General features: G+C 34.1%; 1 protein-coding gene across 1 annotated transcript in view; it reads right to left on the minus strand.

Annotated features, from left to right (window-relative positions):
* Positions 1–26,165, minus strand: part of fat-spondin (extracellular matrix protein f-spondin) — a 431,834-nt gene that overhangs the window by 53,809 nt on the left and 351,860 nt on the right. The window contains exon 7 of the mRNA XM_066727852.1: positions 14,184–14,355. Coding sequence (XP_066583949.1) covers positions 14,184–14,355 — 172 coding nt within the window. The remainder of the gene's footprint in view (positions 1–14,183; positions 14,356–26,165) is intronic.

The following is a 26,165-nucleotide window of genomic DNA, read 5'->3' on the forward strand; positions in this document are numbered from 1 at the left end:
AATCATGAAGGTGTATGTGCCTTAAAAAATGTCTATTATATGAAATATATGTATGAGCAAATGCTGAGTGCGGTGGGCGCATTAGCTGGCGGTGCAGCAGGTATAGCAAAGGCTGTAAACGACACCAAAGCAGCCAAAAAACAATTGGAAGAAATGCATCGACACAATCGCTTAATGGAAGCGAGACGGGGACAAGGTTTATACCTCGCACCATACAGTCGAATAGGAGAAGGAGTGAAAAGGAAAAGGAAAAGAAAATAAATGGACTTCCAAAATCTGGACCTACTAGTAATATGCAATTATCAAACGTCTGCCGTAAAATACCGCATTTTCGGGGAGTCTTTATGCGTACATCTCTACCTCAAAATGCGCAACGCAATGAGTGCGCAATTGTGAATCTTGATGACGAACAAGGTCCTGGAACACATTGGGTCGCTTACGTTAAACGTAATAAGCACGTTAAGTATTTCGATTCCTTCGGAAATTTAAAACCACCAATTGAACTTGTGGAATATTTTGGACCTTCTGCTATAATCTACTACAACCACGACCAATATCAATCGTATGATTCAAGCATATGCGGTCAGTTGTGTGTCAAGTTTCTACGTGAACAATGTCTTTAACAGTTACACTCTCTGGCCGTGACTCGGTATTGGGGTCAGATTTTTTCCCCCCGATCGATCTTCGAGATGGACATTATGAACTCGGTCTCGTAGACTTTCAGAGCTTCAATTCAATCTCTAATGTTGATGAGACAAACAATATATTTTACGTTGATGATCAGGAGCTAACTATACCTACAGGTTGTTATGAGCTCAATGCTATAAATGACTTTTTACGTGCTCAGATGTTCGAAGGTGATGAAGAAGAAGTAATTTTTCTACGTGCTAATAATAATACATTAAAAAGTGAAATAAAGTGTAAATATCAGATTGATTTTACACAACCTAACAATATAGGCTCTTTGTTGGGTTTTTCATCAGATCGTGTTATTCCACCGAACACACTAGCTGAATCAGACGAGCCCGTAAACATTATAAGAGTAAATATTTTACGAATTGAATGCAACATTACAGCTGGTGCGTACACAAACGGTAGACCTCGACATGTTATACATGAATTTTTTCCGAGTGTTCCGCCAGGTTATAAAATCGCAGAAACACCGAAGAACGTCATTTACTTGCCAGTCATTGCGAAAGTAATTGACCGTCTCACCTTGCGTATTCTCGATCAGGAAGATCGTATAGTAAATTTCGGATGTGAAGAAATCACAATTCGTTTACATATTAGAAAATGTTGATTTACAAGAATACTTATAAATCACCGATACTCGATGAGCCTATCAGTCCAACTGCTGCAGCAGGACAGAATACATTGAGTGAAGGTAACGCTGGAGGACAAAATACATTGAGCGAAGGTAACGTTGGCGCATCATTAACAAGAAGAAATATCACCTTTCTACAATCACTGGGTTTCAACGTTAGAAATAAAAATGGATCCATTAGATGTAACCGCTCAACCGGTGTTCGACAATCGCATCACTAAAATGGAAATGCATGCATACAATCCTTATGCAAATGCCTCATTGGGAAATAGTGATGAAATTCGAATTCCTATACAACAGCAAGATTTAATTCTTCTACCCTGTGAAAGTTATCTCTACATTGAGGGAAAGATAATCGTTGGAACCCGTGCTCCAGATGCAACAGCCCAAGATGTCGTAGGACTTGACTGTAATTCCATGGCATTCTTGTTTGATGAAATTCGTTATGAATTGAATGGTATTGAGATTGATCGCTGTAAGAATGTGGGTATTACTAGCTCCATGAAGAATCTCATCTCCTTAACTGCTGAGGAAAGTGCAAGTCTACGTCATTCAGGATGGTTTCTAACAGATCACAGGTCTACGAATCATTTCAACTTTTGTGTACCATTGCAAATGCTGTTGGGTTTTTGTGAAGACTACAGAAGAGTTATAATAAATGCACGTCATGAACTCGTTCTTATTCGAGCACGTGATGATATAAATTCACTACATTCTTCGAGAAAAATCATCAACTCCAAAATTGATTTGCAAAAAGTGCAATGGAGGATTCCTCATGTATCACTGAATGATTATACAAAACTTAAATTTCTACGTTTGATTGAGCAAAACAAAAGTTTAACCATGGCTTTTCGTTCCTGGGAATTCTACGAATATCCACTTCTACCTGAAACACAGAGGCATACATGGGCCGTAAAAGCTGCAACACAATTGGAGAAACCTCGATATGTTATACTAGCATTTAGACAAAATAAGAAGAGTACGCAGCATATGGAGGTGCTTAGATTCAATGACAGTTCTGTTCGTGATGTTAAAGTCTATCTGAATTCAGAATTTTATCCATATGACCGAATTGATAGTGATAGCGAAAAAAACCGTTATTCTGTACTATATGATATGTATGTTAAATTTATCCATTCATATTATGCAGGAGAAAAACAGTCGAAACCAATGCTTAATTACAATAACTTTGTGGAATACGGTCCTCTCTTCGTCATCGATTGTTCGCATCAAAATGAATCTATAAAATCAGGCACTGTTGATGTTAAAATTGAGATTGATTGTACTAGAAATATTCCAAGTAATACTACTGCGTTTTGTTTAATTATACATGATAAAATCGTTGAATATAACCCGCTTACTAGTATTGTTAGAAATGTAAGTTAATAGACTAGATTTATATGTATCTTACTAATGTAGTGAGGGATAAAGAAAAAATAAATAAATAAGATATAATAAACATTTATTGATGTCATTCCTTAAAAACATTCCTTACAAACATTTCCAAAATTTATCTTATGATTATCATTGGGTAACTTTAAATTCTAAATTATTGTATCGTCCTCCAACATATAAGATTTTTAATGTATTCGCTGATGCAGCATTTTGAAGTTCTTTGATTAGTTCAGGCGACTCCAGTAATTTCATCATCCTTGAGGGTAGGAAGAACCATTCGTCGGTAGCCAGCTTCGCTATTAATTTCTCTCCATATTTGGTCTTAATTTTCACTAATTCAGTGATTTGATACTCCTTATTCTCCTCAAAAGTATTCAGCTTTACGAAAGTCTTAGGTTCGTAAGTTACACTTGCAAGTGCATTGATCTTGGTTAAATCCATTTTTCTGTGAAAAAACATAGAAATTGAGAAAAGAAAAATATTGAAATAGAATAGCAAGAAAAGAGAATAATAATAAAAGAATAATTCTTACCACCCTAGAGAGTTTCTGTGGTACAGCAAGGAAAATATTCGGAATATAGCTTTGCACTGGATCTTTCACCTCCTTGAAGCTTCTAATGAAAACTGAATGACTGAAATTTCCCGATTGCTGACAACAAGGGTTTTAAAAATAGTGGAAGGGATGAGATGCATTCATGGAAGGGGATGAGATGCATTCTTATTGGAAGTTAATATTTGGGTGGTTGGGTATTCTTTCCCGCCTACGAAATTTGCGTCAAACAAGTCGTAACACGTTACAAGCGGTTTCTCCTGAATTCTTTTAATTGCATAATCATGTTGTAGACTTTTCTAAAGTGAACTGGGGAAAATTTGCGTCAAACAGGTCATGACACGTTACCAGTGGTTTCTCCAGAATTCTTTTAATTGCATAAACGTGTTGCAGACTTTTCTTAAGTGAAACGGTAAAATTTACGAGCACATTCCTCTCGATAGCTAGGCATATAAAAAATTGAGAGAATATGAAAAAATCGAGGATTTAAAAGGTCATAAATCAAGTAACAAGTCATGACATGACATGATCTCAGGCGTCAGGTACTCGAGCATATCCGTTCTAGAAGATATCAGCACACTCAGCAATCAGTTCTCCAATCGCTAGAATGGTGCCAATACAGCTTCTTAATGTCTAGGTAAAAGTTATGTTTTGCTTTACCCTTCAAAAAAATGAAGTGCACTGACAACTCTTTCCCTTTCTAATACCTAGCCTGCTTGTTAGATGGATCGTATGATATGCTTACCTGAAAAGCTAAAAATGGCTAAAAGATAAGTCAGGGAAGGCTATAAAAATTCTTAAAACTGTTTTTTTATTCAATAACTAAAGTTTTACTATCAGTTACTCATCCAGTCTCCATGTCTCATCCTCCTCCTCCTCCTCCTCCTTTTTCATCCACATCCTCCTCTTGAAGGTTAGCTTCTCTATAGCCGTATCCCGTGGTACCGCGAATGTATAATTTTAGTCAAACATCTTTTTCTCACTTTAACTAATTCGCTCGTAGAAAGGTAAATGATTTCTTGAATGAAAGTCTAGAGAGGGTCCATAGAAGGAGAGAATAGTGGGAGGATCTAGGATTGGATCTGAATGGTCAAATAGTACCCTCTAAGGACATACTATAAGTGAGGAGCTGTAAGGCCTAATAAATTGGTGAACCTGACCTGGGTATAGTAACAGCTAGGACTTAATAAGTTGCCCTATCAAAATATTAATATTCCTGAAATTGATGTTAAATTGTTATTCTCCCCAATAGGGGAGACTATTAAAACTATACCCTTTCATTTAGAGGATATTTCGTTATCCGCTTCATAGGTTTAGTTAAAGCCATGCAAAGTTATAATTCCATGCTCGATGGAAAGTTAATTCCTTGCACGATATCAGCAACTTATCACAATAGCTATCTACAATTTAACTAACGAGAAAAGGGGGGATTGCGGTAGCCACCTAGCGGCAATTACTGGTACTATCAATTAAATTGAACTAGTTCACCCGTGTGTGTAATTACGTAATATTAAAATACCATTAGCGCGAAAGAAGATTAAGGAAGGCAGTCACCTAGCGGTGACTACTGGAACTAGCAATTAACTCAACCTAGTTTATCTGTGTAGCAGAGTCGGAAATAGTTAGGCTACGTAAGGTAACTAACCATCGACTTCGAAGGGTGAAAAAACCTTCCCTCAACTAGGGCCCCGTAGGATAACTAACCAACGGTACCATAGGGTGAAAAATACCCCCTCCCTAACCAAACCCGGTCCCACTATAAGACCTTCCAACTGTGACATAGGGTGAAAAATACCCCCTACCTAACCAAACTCGGTCCCACTATAAGACCTTCCAACTGTGACATAGGGTGAAAAATACCCCCACCCTCCCTAACCAAACGCGATCCCACTATAAGACCCTTTCCTTCCTCATCCCCACCACTACCATACTAAGAGAGTCTTATCCCCAACCATCCCCCTTCCACACCACAAAACAGCTTCCCCCACTCCCTGTCATCGGAACCGCATAGCTCCTCTACTCAGGAGCTCTACGGGTACATTTGGGTACATTCCCTCTTTATCCTACGCAGGTGATCTCTGCGTATACCCATCCTTCGCTCAGGTTTTCTCCGAGCACATCCTGGCGCAGGAGTTCTCCGCGTCGTCTACGCCTCTCTCCACCTATGCCTGCATGCTAACGGCTGCGTTCAGCAGTTCTTCGGACCAACGGCCATTTCTTTCAGGATCTAATGCCGTTTCTTTTCAGCTTCCACCGATAACCGCCATTTTTGGCTTGCCGGCAAGGTTGCTAAGTGTAGTACTTTCGATACTACCGTAGTACCCAAAAGCGACATATCCTATAGCGTAGTACTATTTTGGGTACTACGCTATAGTCGCTGCTGATACTACTGGTCGGCGGAAATACGTCAGAGGGTAGAGACTGTAGAGGGACCGCAATATAGATATTTCTAATTACTAATTTCAAAATACATAATGCATGGTCCGTGAGCCAAGACAAATGTTAGTATTAATGTATCGTACATACATACCGCAAGTTATAAAGTAATATAAAGAAATAAAGTGACAGTTTTAATCTTACTGACAGCTTATATACTGATGGTATAAGTGAATAAATAAAGTGACGAAATTTGTAAAATGTACATAAAAATAATTTTTAAAAGTATATAAAGGACTGAACATTTTAGATAAGTATAACAATAAATTTTATAATATAAAATGTAAGATGTTTTATAGTACTTTGTGGGATATTGTTTCAGATTAAATTATAGTAATGTACGTGTGTTTACTGTATCACTGCTGAGGATGAAGCTATGTGGATCGAACATTAAAAAAAAAGAATAGATTCACCATAATGTGGTTACTGTGTCATCGCTGAGGATCAAACTGTGATAATTGAGATGAATATTAAAATAAAGAAGCTGACAGATTAGATATATAATATAACATGTTAGATATTTTACAGTACTTTGTGGGATTTTATTTAAAGTTAATATATGTAAAATAAAATTTTTGTTTTCTTTTTACAATTGTATCTATATTAATTACTATATGTTGCAATCTCTTAAAATTAAGCCTCTGCTTTTATTAGCAAACTAATAGTTCCACACGGCAGTGATGCCAGAATCAAGCTTTTAGCAACAAAAATGAAGATAAGCGCTAGCCAGCAGCAGTATAGAAAATTTAAAGGGAAGCGGTACAAACACAACTATGCCTGGAGAGCATAGGTGTGATTTGGACTTCAGGCAACATTGGCTTTAGAAGAAGAGCGACTACCGCTAACCGTGACATTTTTACGTGTCATCCGTGTGAAGTGGTGCTGCGTTTACCTAAAAACTCAAAGCAAATAAAAATGCTTTTCCTAAATTGATTTTTAATATTGATAAAATGGTCAAATGTAGCCATTAATTAATTAGATTTGGTAATAAATACAGAAAATGCGTTTTATTATAACAAATGAGTGGAGGTAAAATAAACTCAATGTTTTTATATTAATCTGTTAACAAATGCATTTTTTTATTTATTATTGAGTCCAATAAATTAATGGTTATTAAAAAAAAATTCCTTGAAATGAAAAAAAAAATGAAAAAATTTTAAACTTCACCAAGACTCGAATACGAGCCCATCGCATGACAAACGGCAACCTTACCGCCTGCGCTACAGCGCTCACTTGATGTACCAAGAGCAAAACAGCCTTTTAAAGACTGACTACAATTCTTTCACTAACTCGTCATAAACGATCAAGAATTAGCTCCAATAATAAATACATTTATCTCCACAGCATTATTGCACTAAATTTATTATGTTTTTAATTTGAAGCATACATTTTACATGAAGATACGATACTTTAAGGGTGTTCATGCAATACTCTAAATACAAAACTATTCATATGCTGGTTTATCATAGTTATTCGACTACATATAACAAATATTATAATATTACTTAATTAATTTATGATAGTTGAGCATATGAATAGTTTTGTATATAGAGTACTGAATGGTTACCCTTAAATTATCATATCTTCATGCAAAATGTATGCTTCAAATTAAAAACAATAAATTTAGTACAATAATGCTATGTAGATAAATGTATTTATTATTACAGCTAATTTTTGATCATTTATAACGAATTAATAAAAGAATTGTAGTCAGTCTTTAAAAAGCCTGTTTTGCTCTTGGTACATTAAGTGAGCGCTGTAGCGCAGGCGGTAAGGTTGCCGTTTATCATGCGGTGGGCTCGTGTTCGAGTCTTGGTGAAGATTAAAATTTTTTCATTTTTGTTTCATTACAAAGAATTTTTTTTTTAATAACCGTTAACTTATTGGACTCAATAATAAATAAAAAATGCATTTGTTAACAAATTAATATAAAAACATTGAGTTTATTTTACCTCAACTCATTTATTATAATAAAACGCATTTTTTGTATTTATTACCAAATCTAATTAATTAATGGCTACATTTGACCATTTTATCAAAATTAAAAATCAATTTAGGAAAAGCATTTTTATTTTATTTATTCACTTATACCATAAGTATATCAGCTGTCAGATAGATCAAAGCTGTCACTACTCCTTATTTCTTTATTACACTTTATTTTTCCGTATAATAAACATTTGTCTTCGTTCACGCCGTTCACGGTGACAGGCTGTGAATATAATATATATAATTTTTGATATATTACGTTCTGCATTTAAGATGGCTACTGACGTATTTCCGCTGGCAGTATACTTTGTGCAGTCTGCATTCCTTATGTCAAAATTCACTTACTATAGACCGTAGTACTATTCAAGATGGCGGACTTGGCAACCTTGCTTGCCGGGCCATTCCGTGAGGCCACCGACCGCCGCGCCCCGCCTACCGGTCCGTTCCGAAGTCCCTACGAGTGGCTACGGAGTACGGACCGCCGCGCCGCCTATCCGAGCCCCTCCGTGTGGCGGGACGGCGACATTTTACCACCCATTAGAGAAACTTTTCGTCTACAAGGTTGGCAGCACTGAGAGCACAAAGAGTTTTATTCAAGATAGGATCCCTATAGCCATTTTTTGCAACTACTAACACATACAAGGTACATACATGTGTTTTTGACAAGATGAGGTTAACTGAGAAATAATACCAGTGATAAAATAGGAGCAAGATACAGTATAGAATTGGAATACTTGGAAAAATATATTAGAAATATTAATAAATGAATTTAATTGGTTTTTGTATATAATTAATGAAGAATACTTTATTGCCACATCGCATTGAAAAATGGAGATACAATTAGATAAGTTATCATTTATTTTTATATATCTATCAAATGGATAAATTAATGTAAGGGGAAAATTCTTTGTTCAAATCTGACTTTAATTTTACAGATTAACAAATTATAAACTGATGATGGACTTCGATGAATAATCTATAGGAGATAATAAGCCAATTGAGTTTTTCCATTGATGTATGGATGGACTTAAATTTAGCGAAGACTGCATGCTCAAATCCACGTACCATTGTATCCAGCTTATTAAACTCATATTTATATAATTTAACAATGGCATTAATATGAGTCGCACTTTGCTATAGCATAATATTGGATATGAGAATGAAATTGTTTGTATTGGGAACAGTTTAGTATTTTATATGTATGTACAATGTAAACACACAAGTGAGTAATCCAAAATTATCATATTTATTATTATGAGTTTGTAAGTGTAAGGTTTGGTTAATTATTTATAGAATTATCAATCTATTTTTGTCCGATAAAATCTGTTATACACTGTGACGAGGTGCAACTCTGTCCCTTGTACGCTCGTTTGTCGCGCTACCTACTGTCGCGGAAAAGAGGGGAGGCGGCGCCATCTGCCTATTTCCGCGATCATTGATTTACATCGCGGATCGAATAGCAAATCGATGCGCGCATGCGCCGTTCGTCTTGTATCGCGTGCCGGCATAACCTGACGACACTCGTAATTTGGGAGCTATTGAGCCCGGACGTGCTTTCCGTCGTTTCCTTTTATTTTTCTTTGCCGCGAGTGAAGATTGAGCATCACGCTAAAGGTAAGGGAATTCCCTAAGGGTAGCCCTTAGTATAATAAGTGTATCGAGTCAAGTACAAGTGGTGAGGAGTGTACCAGGACATAGAAGACGAGGCAGGGAATGTACTAGGACCAAAGCCTGCATGATGCCCAGGGGGATGGCCTAACGCAGCCTCCCATGAATGTTCGCACGACCCCGCATGAGATCCTATAGTCACAGGTAGACCTGGCTTCTCCTTAGGAGGAGCCAGATTCATTAGTAGTATACATTAATTACTGTGTTTCCTCGAGCCGCGATAAAAGGCGAAGCGCTCCGACGTTCCACTCGAGCTATCGGAGCTACGTTGATATTATCGGGGAACCGCGCGGCCCATTATTAATTTTTCTATATCTAGATAAACTGTACGGAGTGTCGGGCACCTCCCTTAGGTAGAGTCTCAGGCCGGACAGCCACGGAGGGGACCGTCAACAATTCCGCAGGCTGGCGCCCAATACTAATTGTAATTGCATAATAGAGGTTAATTAACCTATGGCAAAAAGGGGAATACCCTATTATGTCATATAAATGTGTCTGCTGACGACCCATTATTATTAAAGAGAATTAATTGTATCTCAGCTCTTTATTTTCTTCATTTCATCTAAATAACTGGCCATCAAACTTCTCCGTGTGCCTTGTGCATCTGGTTCGGTCCCTGCCTATCCCCTGGCACACCGAGGCCCAGTAATCGTGCGACTTCTCTTTCAGGAAATAACCTTTGCGAAAGCACGGATTCGGCCAGGCCGCAAAATAAGACGCTACAACACATATGTATATGTAACATGAGTTAATGTATCTTTGAAATTTGTAGGTCAAACGTTGAAAAATATGAATTAACTTATTTGGTTTACTATGGTATATAGTAATTCACATTAATTCTATGTCTATATGAAAGGATCTGAAAATAATAACACATAATTGTATAAAGACAATATGGGCATAAATACTATTCGTTTATTTACTTTATAAAACACCTTCATTTATAATTACAAAGTGGAGTTGTTCCTTCTTTTGTAAGTATTTATTTTTTATTACAATCAATTTATCTGCAATATTTGTTGAATTATCTATTACGATAGCTGGAATTTCCTTGTTATTAATAGTTTGCACTTCTCATCCTCTGCTACCAATATTAAGTCATCTATTTACCATGCTCGTTCTTACTTGAATAAAATATGGATTAAACGTATCACACTAATAAAAGCGCCAAAAATGTGCCTTGAATTGATTAACTCTTATCTATCTTGCAAATTTGTCCTTCCTTTAAAGAGGCAATAAGCTTTCATATTTATTCCATGTTTTGCCTATTAATTCCAAATAATTGTTTTCATATTTCTTAAAATAATGTCGATTCAATCTCTCTTTCTCTCTGAGTCTCCTGCAAAATAGAATTAAATATATATAGAATTAACAAATATTTGTATATTTTATTAGGCTTTATAAAGATGCTATTAAAAGAAAGCAATAAGGAAATTGAACAATTACAAAATGGCATTTATGAACCAAGAGATAAAAGAAAGAAAATATCAATGTTAAACGACGAAATAAATAAATGTTATAGTACCTTAAGAGAACTAAATGATACAGGAAATACAGAATTCTAGAGATTAAATTTGATGGAAGAGTTTATGGACATAAATAAGGAATTGATAAATCAAGTAAGAACGAGCATGGTAAATAGATTACTTAATATTGGTAGCAGAGGATCAGAAGTGCAAACTATTAACAACAAGGAAATTCCAGCTATCGTAATAGATAATTCAACAAATATTGCAGATAAATTGATTGTAATAAAAAAAAAAGACTGACAAAAGAAGGAACAACTCCACTTTGTAATTATAAATGAAGGTGTTTTATAAAGTAAATGAACGAATAGTATTTATGCCCATATTGTCTTTATACAATTATGTGTTATTATTTTCAAATCCTTTCATATAGACATAGAATTAATGTGAATTACTATATACCATAGTAAACCAAATAAGTTAATTCATATTTTTCAACGTTAGACCTACAAATTTCAAAGATACATTAACTCATGTTACATATGCATATGTGTATAACAGATTTTATCGGACACAATAGATTGATAATTCTATAAATAATTAACCAAAGCTAACACTTATAAACTCATAATAATAAATATGATAATTTTGGATTACTTACTTGTGTGTATACATTGTACATACATATAAAATACTAAACTGTTCCCAATACAAACAATTTCATTCTCATATCCAATATTATGCTCTAGCAAAGTGCGACTCATATTAATGCCATTGTTAAATGAAATATAAATATGAGTTTAATCAGCTGTATACAATGGTACGTAGATTTGAGCATGCAGTCTTCGCTAAATGTAAGTCCATCCATAAATCAATGGAAAAACTCAATTGGCTTATTATTTCCTATAGATTATGCATCGAAGTCAATCATCAGGTTATAATTTGTTAATCTGTAAAATTAAAGCCACATTTGAACAAAGAATTTTGTCCTTACATTAATTTAACCATTTGATAGATATATAAAAATAAATGATAACTTATCTAATTGTATCTCCATTCTTCAATGCGATGTGACAATAAAGTATTCTTCATTAATTTTATACAAAAACCAATTAAATTCATTTATTAATATTTCTTATATATTTTTCCAAGTATTCCAATTCTATACTATATCTTGCTCCTATTTTCTCACTGGAATTATTTCTCAGTTAACCTCATCCGGTCAAAAACACATGTATGAACCTCGTATGTGTTAGTAGTTGCAGAAAGTGGCTATAGGGACCATGCACATCAACACAATGATAGAGAAGTGTCAATGTGTAACTATATACGTATAAATAAATTACACTCAAAAACTGCGAAAATTGACCGATAGTTTGCGCTGATAGTATGCATATACACCAATACACATTCTTATCTCACTGTCATTGTGTTGATGTGCACGGTCCCTATAGGGATCCTATCTTGAATAAAACTCTTTGTGCTCTCAGTGCTGCCAACCTTGTAGACCAAAAGTTCCTCTAAAGGGTGGTAAAGTGTCGCCGTCCCGTGTGGCTACCGAGCGAAGCGCCACCAGCGGGCGATTTTTGCACTCGCGGCTTAGTAATAAGTAAATTTACGAACACACCTGCAGCGGCAGAAAATACACAAACAACACAAACACATATAGTCCAAGGTTATAAGATCACTGTATAAATATTGTAAATATTTATTTACTTTATTTTTAACCCGAATGAACAGTTTTTATTGATAATATTAAACTTGTCCACTGTTATTTTGATCCTTCTCGATCAATCGAACCGGACGGTTTTACGGCGACTAACCTCGCTAACAAAACACGTCGCAGCAGATAACAAAATACTTTAAAAATTTTACTATAGCCTCCCGAAATGATATGGAAGGGCGGTACAAGTTCGGTTTTGCATGAATCTAACCCTAAAACTTAGAAATAATGATTTATTCTTGCATTGCGCTACGTAATCACACCGACAAGCAGCGTTAGCCAGCCGTTTTGCTGTGTGTTGGTGCTCGTAGGTGATGCGCTATACGACTTAGCGATCAGCGTCGGCTGCTACGACTCACGCTTTCGTCAACTAATTCCAGTTTTTTGAGACTTGTAGATGATAAAATGATTTGAGAAACTTATAGTAAATGTCGGAAATGATAAGGAGGAGCGGTTCAACGCCGGACTTTTGAAAATCTAACCCTGAAATCTACAAATATTTATTTGTTCTTCCATTCCGCTACAGATTCACACCGACAAGCAGCGTTAGCCAGCCATCTTGCTGTGTGTTGGAGAGTTGGTTTGTTTAGCGGGGAATGGTGGGGAGAGAGTGGATACCCCTTCTAAAGCGAGAGAGCTAATAATTCTGTCCTTGTCTAACGCACTGTGAATCTTCTCCATCGATGAAACAGTGTAAAACTTGTCTTTCAATAGCTAATTTAGTTTTTCAAAAAAATCTTCTACATTTTTAGGCATATTTGTTTCTTTTTGGTCTCAAATTAGTCATAGAACTTTTTTTTAGCGCGCTATAAGGCCTAATTTCCAATATTATTTTGACCAACAAAATTACAAGTATTTATAATCTTTATGAAAACTTTTTTTTATAATTTTGAGAAACCGAGTTTGTAGCGCGCTTCAGTACAGTCAAAAGAGTAAATTTAATATCTACAAAAAAGCTGATATTCCTAATAGTTTGGAAGATAATCTTGAATGAGTATTAGAGTCGCTCAATGCATCCCCTTAAGGACGTTCTAAACTATACATAAAAAATTTAAAATTCTCTATGGCACGAAGTGGAAATTCAAATGCTATTTCTCCCCGACTATGTCGGGGTGGACCCATTTCAGCACGTTGTTATTCAACAAGTTGCAATTCGACACGCTGTATTCGACACGTTCTGACTCGTATTTACAACTTTACAAAACGATAGTGATAATTTATAAACATCGGAAGTTAAGAATATTGATAGAGATCACAATAATAATTTATAATTTTATTATGATCTCCCTCAACATTCTTAACTTCTGATGCTTAGAATTCATGACTATCGATTTGTAAAGTTTTAAAAACGCGAGTCGAACCGTGTCGAATACTGCGTACCAAATCGGGACGTGTCGAATAACAACGTGCCGAAATGGGCATCGCTCAAATATGTCTATATATGTACTTGCTGTCGAGACACTACCATGTGTTTTGATTGGAATAGTATAATAGCATTAGATGTACATTCTGATAGTAAACTATTGTAATTTTTGTAATCATTAACAATTCCTCATGTACGCAACAAACTTCTAATTTTAAGACAGTATAATTTATTAATGTTTTTGGATAAAATATTGTTAAATAAACACTTACGGGCATTCAGGAATGGAAGCGACACACATTTCTTTGGAAATCAGCTGTTTGTTACACTTGAACATGATTGCTTTTTCGGGCATTGCATATTCTCTGGCTCGCATACGCAAACCTTTACCGCATGTTACCGAACACTTGGTCCATGGTGAATAATCAGTAGTCCTACACTCCGCTGTAACATATTTAATATGCTTAATTAAACAAATATCGTGTTCATAAATTTGTATATCATTATTGAGAAAAACTTATCATTTCTACAGAGCTAATGGTATAATTGTCATAAACTGATTTATTATTGGATCAAAATTAAGGTTTTGCTACAAGAGTGGTAGAGTAAATGAATTAGTATTCCACCTGAAATATTAATTATTATTGATGGCTTTTGAGTATCCAGTTCTGAATCCGGAGTTCAACTTATAAAAATGATGGATCCAATATGGTGTTGAATATTAGAGTGATCAGTGAATACTATCTGTATGAGCTATAATATTAAACTTCATTACATGTGATACCTAATGCGACTATTTATTAGTCTTCCTTAAGGGGTATATTACATAAAATATTACATTACCTATTAATTTATTTACTTTAGTCATTAATCGCAAATGATACCATAAGGCTACCATTAGATTTTGTATGTTTTACCAGTTTTATAAACTTTTTTAAACTGGATAATTGATGGTTCCAAATCTATACTTAAGCACAAATAGAAAATCTATCTAAAAACGAGTCATACGATCGTTTTATCGATATCTTGTTGTTTAGTGTAACATGGCACTCCTTACGAAGCCCCAATTAAAAAGGCAAGGGAAATTATTTCAAACTTTTACTAAAATAGCAGCTCCAGTTATGTCTCAAAGTAGTCGGGAAGTAATGGCACGAAAATATAGCACTTTTTCCATTTCGTGCAATAGAGAATTTTAATTTTTTATGTATAGTTTAGAACGTCCTTAAAGAGCTCCTAAAGTCTCGAACACGAAGGAGGTCGGGAAGGTTATTATTAATTCAAAAAAATGTTGAAAAATGCGTTTCTTTCTGGTTTAACTTAAATAACTCGCTTATTATTAATCGTATCAAAAAATGTGTCAAATAAAACTTGTTCGTAATTAAATATTCAATAAGATAGGCGGGGTTTAAAAAATCAATTTGTTTTGTTTATTTGTAAAATCATTAATGAAGTACAGGAAGTTGAGAAAAGTTTAAGTAGTGAAAAACCATATAACCAATGCTTGATTGCTACTGAAAGTTCACTAGAAGGTGTCTTTTAGATAGTAGAATTTGCTATAAAAGCCATTTTTCGATATCTAAAATGGTGGCCTTTTGCAAAATTATTTATGTCAAAACTTTAAGTAGCTGCCAATTTTTTCCTGGCGGTCATAAATTAATGAAACCAATTGCTAAAAATTGATATTAACGTTATTAACAAATGGTGTAAAGATCATATTTTTCAATAATAAACAAAGCATTTTTTAATTAAAAACCCCTTGCTATCGTGCCGTATTTCAGCAACTATTGGATTTTAAAAATTGCAATAAAAAGCATTGTAATGATTATAAAAAACCATGAATTTAAAAAACAATCATGGCGATTGGAGCAGTAGAAGCTGAGATCATCAAGTTTTACTTCACAGTGCATTACGTCGAAAGTATTTCACCTTTCGACCTGAAATTGTGCACAGTAGTAGTGCACATATCACCCTATCACCTAAATTTTTTTCTTAATCTTTCGTTCAATTTTTCTTGTTCGCAACGAAGAAGAATCTGTTAGAAATCACGCGCTCGGTGGTAGCGATCTCCTCGCTACGTGGCGCGGTGGTAGGGCTAGCGCCTGAACAGTGGAGGAGGCGCGCTGGAGATATTAAACAACTTAATTGAGAAATTTATTTCTATATAACCAAAGGTCGTAGATGGATGATTTTTGTTTAATTGTATATCATTTTTTCCGTACTTTCCAGAAATATTTATAAAAATGTTATAAGAGTACGGCAAGTGTCAGAAAACTATGCTATTTAACTTATTTGTAATTTTCCAGGATTTCGAAATGTATAGTACAGATATGTTTTTAAATTGCATAGTTAAATATACATATGATATTTAAGTGCAATTTAAAAACATGTCTGTACTTTATTTCGAAATCCTGGAAAATTACAAATAAGTTAAAAAGCATAGTTTTCTGACACTTGCCGTACTCTTATAAAATTTTTATAAATATTGCTGGAAAGTACGGAAAAAATTATATACAATTAAACAAAAATCATCCATCTACGACCTTTGGTTATGTAGAAATAAATTTTTCAATTAAGTTGTTTAATATCTCCAGCGCGCCTCCTCCACTGTTCAGGCGCTAGCCCTACCACCGCGCCACGTAGCGAGGAGATCGCTACCACCGAGCGCGTGATTTCTAACAGATTCTTCTTCGTTGCGAACAAGAAAAATTGAACGAAAGATTAAGAAAAAAATTTAGGTGATAGGGTGATATGTGCACTACTACTGTGCACAATTTCAGGTCGAAAGGTCAAATACTTTCGACGTAATGCACTGTGAAGTAAAACTTGATGATCTCAGCTTCTACTGCTCCAATCGCCATGATTTTTTTTAAATTCATGGTTTTTTATAAACATTACAATGCATTTTATTGCAATTGTTAAAAACAATAGTTGCTGAAAGCAGGACGATAGCAACTGGTTTTTTCAATTCAAAATTCTTTGTTTATTATTGAAAAAAATGCTCTTTACACCATTTGTTAATAACGTTAATACCAATTTTTAGCAATTGGTTTCATTAATTTATGACCGCCAGGAAAAAATTGGCAACTACTTAAAGTTTTGACATAAATAATTTTGCAATAGGCTACCATTTTCATATATCGAAAAATGGCTTTTATCAAGAGACACGGTAGTGTCTCGACGGCAAGTACATAAAAGTAGGTATAGACGTGTCTATACCGCCGTCGAGGCACTACCCTCTTATACAGCAAGTTTGGCCGTCTCAATTTTCAAATCGGTTTATCTCTGTGAATAATCCATTGTCATTGCTTAAGTAAAGATTTTCTTAAAATGGATTTGAAAAAGCTTTCATTTGAGCCCACGAACGTGAAAATCGGTTCACGCAATCCAGAGATATCATACTGTGTTATCTATATATATGCCGAAATATAACATTTTTCTCCTTCCTCATCTCTTTTTTCAGCCAAAATGTATGTCTCGGGCTGAAGTTGGTCGCTAACGAGATAATAAACTATAACCAACGACCGAACTGTGTTTGTGAACTGTCAAATAAAGTCGATATGATCGATATGATTAATCCGGCGACTATTGTGAATTGTATATTCTAATGTGAGGTTATTTGTATTTTTAATGCAGTGAGGTTATTCATCGTGTTGCGATATTGTATCTATTAATTTTCAAAATGATAAATAAATACAGTGATAGAAGAAGTCGCACAAATTAGATAAGTATAACATTATATTCTTTTATAACACAGGATGTAATTACTTTGTGGTACTGTGTGGTATTTCTTTTTCAGTTTATATTAAGATAGAACATTTCCATTTTCATTACTGAGGATAGAGCAGACTGGGTTAAATAATCTAAAGGTAACTACATAATTATTTAAACCTTAAAGTAGCTTAGGAATTTGTTATTATATTATTTACATATATATTCAAATTGATAGAAAAATACTCTTCAACGCTAACAGAAATGTTAACGCTGAACTTTTAAAAAATAGTTAAAACTTTAAGTCCATCAAAATATTTTACTTTTACGCTTGAATCACATTTCATTTTATTACCTGTATTTATTAACTCAGTTATCTGTTAGATTTTTACGGTGAAAATATTTCTTTCTTTATTCAAATCAATTCCTTAAAGAGTCATTGATAAATACAGGTTATAAAATGACATGGGATTCAAACATAAAAGTGAAATACTTATCTTCACTTAACAGTTTAACTAGTATGGTTGAAGTGCATATAATTTTGTGCAAAAATATTCCATCGAGTACTAACAATTGTCTAACCCTAATGTAATTAATGTCTAACGACTACATAATTAAGAGAAGAAGGTAAATAATTGAATATCTGAAAAGATTAAACAAAACTAGTATACTCAATGGTATTATTGAATTTACTAAATTATGTATATTATCATATGGTAAAATATGTATAATTGACGAGTTATGCATACTTTACCATATGGTAATGTATATAATTTAGTAAATTTAATAATTCCATATAGTATACTAGTTTTGCTTATCCTTTTATAGTACAGTATCTGTTTAAAATGTATATAGATAAAAATTAATTGTTTATTTAATCTTTAATTCAGGTCATAATAAAGTACTTTGGTATTATGCAACTACGGAGCTTTGGTTGTGCAATGGAAGCAGCAATTTCAAATGTGGTCAACTGCTGATAACTGGATGTATCTGTTTACTAGTGAAGGAAAAGAGAAGCCAATGGGTTATAGTTTTCCACTTACAACATATTCCATGATGACACATACACAAAAATGTCCTTGGGAGCCTAACAAACAGTGGAATGGTTGCACGAACAGCAATGGGGTATTATGGTTTTGGATGAAATGCATATAATTTCCTGCAAAAATATTCCATTGAGTACTAACAATTGTCTAACCTTAATGTAATTTATGTCTAACGGCTACATTATTAAGAGAAGATAGTAAATAATGGAACATCTGAAGAGATTAAAGAAAACTAGTATACTCAATGGTATTATTGAGTTTACTAAATTATGTACATTATCATATGGTAAAATATGTATAATTGATGAGTTATTCATACTTTACCATATGGTAATGTATATAATTTAGTAAATTTAATAATTCCATATAGTATACTAGTTTTGCTTATCCTTTTATAGTACAGTATCTGTTTAAAATGTATATAGATAAAAATTAATTGTTTATTTAATCTTTAATTCAGGTCATAGTAAAGTACTTTGGGATTATGCAACTACAGAGTTTTGGTTGTGCAATGGAAGCAGCAATATCAAATATGGTCAACTGCTGATGACTGGATGTTATATCTGTTTACTAGTGAAGGAAAAGAGAAGCCAATGGGCTATAGTTTTTTAGTTACAACATATTCCATGATGACACATACACAAAAACGTTATTGAGAGGCTGAACAAACAATGGAGTGGTTGCAGGAACAGCAGTGGGGTATTATGGTTTTGGTTGAAGTACATATAATTTTGTTCAAAAATATTCCATCGAGTACTAACAATTGTCTAACCCTAATGTAATTTATGTCTAACGGCTACATTATTAAGAGAAGATGATAAATAATTTAACATCTGAAAAGATTAAAGAAAACTAGTATACTCAATATGGATGAAAAATGCACGTTTATTCTCAATTGAAACTTAGTCCAAAAATTAATGGTTTCCACTCAATTATGCAGCACCAGAAATCTGACCAGTTTCAACAGTGTATAGAGGTTAGCGAAATGAACACATCTGAGGACTCTGACACAGGAAATGTTATAAGGACGACTCGCCAATGTATCTCCTTTGTCACCTTTGTCAAGAATTAGCAGCATAAATGTGAGAGTAATTGCTGATAAAAAGAAATGTGGTATGCAAAACGACAATGTTAGCTTTAATTATATGCTTGATTGTAGTTTATTTAAAGCTTTGCGAATTGCTTGTCCAGTCTTGCCCCAGTATCAACTCAAGTAGTTGATGAAACTAGTGAAGTCTGGCAAGGTCAGATGGTGGTAAAAAGTCAAATGTTGATAAACAGAAAATGTAAATTAATTAAAACATACATTTTACTTAATTATTTTTATGTTGGAAGTATGTTTATTGATTGTGAAAAATGTAATCAAACTTTTATTATAGTGAAACTGAAAATATTAAACAAGTAGCCGGGACATTAATTATGAAGTTCATTTATGCAGAATGCATTACAAATATCAATAAATTCAATGTGTTGACTGTGATTTTTTTCAATATTAATATATATTATTTTATTAGTTAAGCGCTGCTATATCAAAAAATGAGAAGTGTGGAAATTTTCTTTAAATTCTGTAGAAAAATTAAAAGAATTATTTAATTTTTTAAATATTATACTCTTACAAAAGGGTTATGAAAACCCACAAAAAACAGACTTCGCCTGTAAAAAAAGGCGGCAAGTACAGAAACCATCTAGCATAAATAATATAGTAAAATTATCCAATTAAAAAAAGTAGTGTAATCCAAATATTAGGCAGTGTATTTTTGCACCTTAGCAAAAGTTAAATTTTTGAAAAAAAAGGAACAAAAAGTTACTTGCCGGGCCCGGATCTCCATGCATAGTGGGAAATTGAATCGTGTGTGAGATTCAGCTATAGCGTAGTACAGCAAATTTCATGTTAAATACAGAGTGAAGTTAGCCGAACCACAGACGATTCTATTTCTCACTGTGCATGGACATTACGGGCCCGGCAAGTAACTTTTTGTTCCTTTTTTTTTTTTTTCAAAAATTTAACTTTTGCTAAGGTGCAAAAATACACTGCCTATTATTTGGATTTCACTACTTTTTTTAATTGGATAATTTTACTATATTATTTATGCTAGATGGTTTATGTACTTGCCGCCTTTTTTTACAGGCGAAGTCTGTTTTTTGTGGGATAGCAAATTCTACTAACAAAAAGACACCTTCTAGCGAACTTTCAGTAGCAATCAAGCATTTTTTATATGGTTTTTCACTACTTAAACTTTTCTCCACTTCCTGTACATCATTAATGATTTTACAAATAAAGAAAACAAATTGATTTTTTAAACCCCGCCTATCTTATTGAATATTCAATTACGAACAAGTTTTATTTGACACATTTTTTATACGATTAATAATAAGCGAGTTATTTTAGTTAAACCAGAAAGAAACGCATTTTTCAACATTTTTTCAATTAATAATAACCTTCCCGACCTCCTTCGTGTTCGAGACTTTAGGAGCTCTTTAAGAGGATGCATTGAGTGACTCAAACACTCATTCAAGTTTATTTCCCAAACTATTAGGAATATGAACTTTTTAGTAGAAAATAAATTTACTGTTTTGACTGTACTGAAGCGTGCTACAAACTCGATCTCTCAAAATTACAAAAAAAAAATCATGAAAACTATAAATACTTGTAATTTTGTTGGTCATAATAATATTGATAATTAGGCCTTGTAGCGTGCTAATGAAAAGTTCTATGACTAATTTGAGACCATGAAGAAACAGATATACCTAAAAATGTGGAAGAATTTTTTGAAAAACTAAATTAGCTATTGAATGACAAGTTTTACACTATTTTACCGACGGAGAAGTTTCACAGTCCGTTAGACAAGGACAGGCCTATTAGCTCTCTCGCTTTAGAAGGGGTGCTCTCTCTCTCCCCACCATTCCCCGCTAAAAAAACCAACTCTCCTACACACAGCAAGATGGCAGGCTAACGCTACCTGTCGGTGTGAATCCGTTGCGGAATGGAAGAACAAATAATTATTTGTTGATTTCAATGTTAGGTTTTCGCAAATCCGCCGTTGTACCGCCCTTCCATATTATTTCGACAGCTATTATAAGTTTCTCAAATCATTTTATCATCTACAAGTCTCAAGAATCTTGAATTAGTTGACGAAAGCGTAACACGTAGCAGCCGACGCTGATCGCTAAGTTATGTAGCGCATCACCTACGAGCACCAACACACAGCAAGACGGCTGACTAATGCTGCCTGTCGGTGTGATTCCGTAGCGCAATGCAAGAATAAATAATTATTTCTAGGTTTTAGGTTTAGCTTTTCGCAAAACCGACCTTGTACCGCCATTCCATATCATTTCGGGAGGCTACAGTAAAATTTTCAAAGTATTTTGTTATCTACAAGTCTCAGAAAACTTGAATTAGTAGAAGAAAGCTTGACTCGTAGCAGCCGACGCTGATGCGCTACACAACTTAGCGATCAGCGTCGGCTGCTACGAGTCACGCTTTCGTCAACTAATTCCAGTTTTTTGAGACTTGTAGATGATAAAATGATTTGAGAAACTTATAGTAACTGTCGGAAATGATAAGGAGGAGCGGTTCAACGCCGGACTTTTGAAAATCTAACCCTGAAATCTACAAATATTTATTTGTTCTTCCATTCCGCTACGGATTCACACCGACAAGCAGCGTTAGCCAGCCATCTTGCTGTGTGTTGGAGAGTTGGTTTGTTTAGCGGGGAATGGTGGGGAGAGAGTGGGAACCCATTCTAAAGCGAGAGAGCTAATAGGCCCGTCCTTGTCTAACGCACTGTGAAACTTCTACGTCGGCAAAACAGTGTAAAACTTGTCTTTCAATAGCTAATTTAGTTTTTCAAAAAAATCTTCCACATTTTTAGGTATATTTGTTTCTTCTGTATCTCAAATTAGTCATAGAACTTTTCTTTAGCGCGCTAAAAGGCCTAACTTTAAATATTATTATGACCAACAAAATCACATGTATTTATAATTTTTATGAAAAATTTTTGTTATAATTTTGAGTAACCGAGTTTGTAGCGCGCTTCAGTACAGTCAAAAGAGTAAATTTAATCTCTACAAAAAAGTTCATATTCCTAATAGTTTGGGAGATAAACTTGAATGAGTGTTTGAGTCGCTCAGTGCATCCCCTTAATGCTGCTAAAAAACATTGATTTATCATGACAAATCCTTTTATTCCTGTATCTTCTAGAATCTCTATCTGTTTCTCTCTTTCTATTACTTCGAAATGATTAGTTTTCAAATTAAAAGTAGAGTTTTTAACCTCTACCTTAAGAATATATTGAATGAATTTTTAATTTCTCAAAATTTAAATATTTTTGTTAATGAACACTTATGTATATTTAGATAGAATTTTTGGTAATATTAATATCTTCTTGTATAATATACTAATATTACCAAAAATTCTATCTAAATATGCATAAGAGTTCATTAACAAAAATATTTAAATTTTAAGAAATTAAAAATTCATTCAATATATTCTTAAGGTAGAGGTTAAAACCTCTACTTTTAACTCAAAAACTAATCATTTCGAAGTAATAGAGAGAGAAAGAGAGAAATAGATAGAGATTCTAGAAGATACAGAAATAAAAGGATTTGTCATGATAAATCAATGTTTTTTAACAGCATAAACCCATGAAACGCATGTTACAAAAAATTCAAAAAAATATTTACATAATCTTATCATATTCAGAAATGTTACAGAACGAAGAGTGGCAGGGATACCGAGGCAAAGAGGGAGAAATTATTTAAGATACGGCTATAATGAATTTTTATTGCAAATCGTTATTTTAAGAAATATTAACACGAGAAATTAAGGTTGTAACAAGTCAAAAAATAAATTTCATTATGGATCCATATTCAGAGACCTATAAACTAACTAAAGCTACATCATCGTCTGCAATGTTTGAAGAATGAAGAAATGACATTCAAAATAGTCACACAATATCATTTTTCTATGCGAAATTCCGATTTTAACTTCAATCCTACGGTGGCACGAGTTTTTACTACCTAAATCGGCTAGACTCTTGCAAACCTCATTTTCATCTGATTCTACACCAAGTTAGATATAGTTAACAAACAAACAAAAATAATGCCTTTTTAACGGACACCCTAATATATATATAATCCGTAGGATTTGAATAACTTGCAATTTTTATAACCTTACCCGCGCCGTTATTTTAAAGAGCGTTTTCTACACTTTCACATGTCGTTGCATGGGAATCTTAGGTGCGGCACTTCTTCTCCTGGAATCCTGAATGATGATTCTTGAGATTGGAATAGCTTTTGGTACTTCAATACGTTATAGCGAGTTAGAAAGATCTCTAAGCATTCTGTCCTCCCCCACTTTCTGTTTCTTTTTGTTTAGAATTTCTAGAGTTATCTAGCTCTTCAAAGCATTTTCGATTCTTTTTTAGCACATGTAACTTCTCTTTAGCCTACGGGCATACTTTCGTTAAACGATTATGTTTTAAGGTTTTTATACCTTTGAATAAACTATTTATTTTGTTAACATTCTAAAAAAATTGTCTCTCTCATTCAACACACCCTTTCCGATTTACACTTTCAGGAGGACCATACTGGGTCATTTATATCACAACCAGAGAAATTTAAGGGGATGCAATGAGCAGGCAAAAGGTACTTTCAAATTATCTTCTCCAATTTTAGAGATTTGAATATTTTCATAGAGATCAAATTGAATCGGATTGATCTACTGAATTGATGTTAGGCTTGTTTTTTGGATTAAAAAAATGGATACTAATATTTATATTTTATTTCTTATCAATAGTTTAGAAAAAAAGAGCCTTTACAACTTTTCCCCAAATTTCCGCGAGTCATTTGAGACCAAAGAGAAACAAATATTCCTATATTTATGTAAGATTCTTTGGAATAAATATACTAGCGTAACAAAGATAAACTTGCCATGGACTTCAAATTTTTGTCTTTATTGCACTATTACAGTTTTTCCAAAGAATCATCCACGTTTATAGCAATATTTGTTTCTTCTTAGTCTCATAGTACTCGCTGAAACTTTGTGCAGCGTTGTAAAGATTTCTTTTTCCTACATTATTAATAGAATATAAAATATAACTATATATTTTTAATCTATAAAAATAAGCCTTTTCATCAATCTAACAGATAAATACGGTACGTTCGGAGAGATTATAGTAGTGGTAGCTAGGCGGTTCTTGGGATATTGTGGTGAGGTGGGTGCGGGTGTGCGGGGGGGGGGGGGGGAGTGTCTGCTTGAGAGCTGGGGTTTATAGGATGATGAGGGGGAGTGCGGGTGTGTGGGGGGAAGTGTCTTCTTAAGATCTAGGGTTTATTGGGTGATGAGGAGGGTACGGGTGTGCGGAGGAAGTGTCTTGGCTGTGGGGAGAGAGAGAGAGAGAGATCCCTCTCACCCTCTCTTTCTCTCTTAATCTCTTACCCCTCTCCCATGACCCTAGAGCCAGGATGGTTAATTATCCTACGGGTCCACTAGTTCCCTAAGGCTTACCCCTCTCCCATCACCCTAAGGCCCGGAGGGTTAGTTATCCTGACAGTTACCCAGAGAATTTTTTTGTATTTTAGTTGGTGGAGGAAAAAGTTTCAATTTTCTCCACTAGGTGGCGATCACGAAAATTACTGACGCAGCTACACCGCTAGGGGTCCTCAGCATCTTACAGAATGCCATTTTTTTCTTAGGCCTGCTCTCGAAGGGTCTTTTCTCCCTCTACATACTTATCCTAGACTCTCCCACTATTTTCCTACTATGGACCCGATATTTAACTTGATTTCACATTTTCTTAAACCTTGAGCACTAGGTAGACTTTTTTCTTTTACAAGTTTTTAATAATTATAAATTGAAAAAATATGCGAGTTAGCATTGCTATTATTTAAGGATGTCCTACGGACAGTATATTACAGGAAATGATTGAATTTTTTCATTTGAATTTCTTTGAAATAAGTGACCGAGAGCCAGAAGATATGTTGGATATAGATGGTAAGTTATTATAGATAACCTCATTATACATTTTTTGAAAATCGTCTAATTTTTTTGTTTTTATCAACAGTGTTATGCTTCTTACAAATGTTTTTTAGACGTATCAGGGAAATTGAGGAAGGAGGACATACGATTGACGATTCTTATACGTGATCGGAGGAGGAGGAGGAGGAGGAAGAGGAATAGATTCATATATTATAAGTTAAACAAAATTTAATTAAATGAGATATAATGTAACAACTTGTAAATAATGAAACAAGTAAATGTATTAAAATTTTGTTTAAAACTAAAGTCAATGTTCTTCTTGAAAACTTCCCTAATACTCTCTAAGCATTTTTCTCCCCTCTCAACCGACCTCTACGCCATTGAAGGGTCTTTTTCCCTCCACATACCCCATTCTAGACCCTCCTACTATTTTTCTCCTATTGGTCCTTCTTTTAATTTTACATTATACCTTTCTTGAACCTTGAACACAGATTCCTCTTTTCTTATACAAGCTGTCGATA

The sequence above is a fragment of the Prorops nasuta genome, unplaced genomic scaffold (genome assembly GCF_024137725.1).
Source record: "Prorops nasuta isolate Cenicafe-Biocafe unplaced genomic scaffold, Cenicafe_Pnas_1.2 PNAS00001, whole genome shotgun sequence".
In the NCBI taxonomy this organism is placed as follows: Eukaryota; Metazoa; Arthropoda; class Insecta; order Hymenoptera; family Bethylidae; genus Prorops; species Prorops nasuta.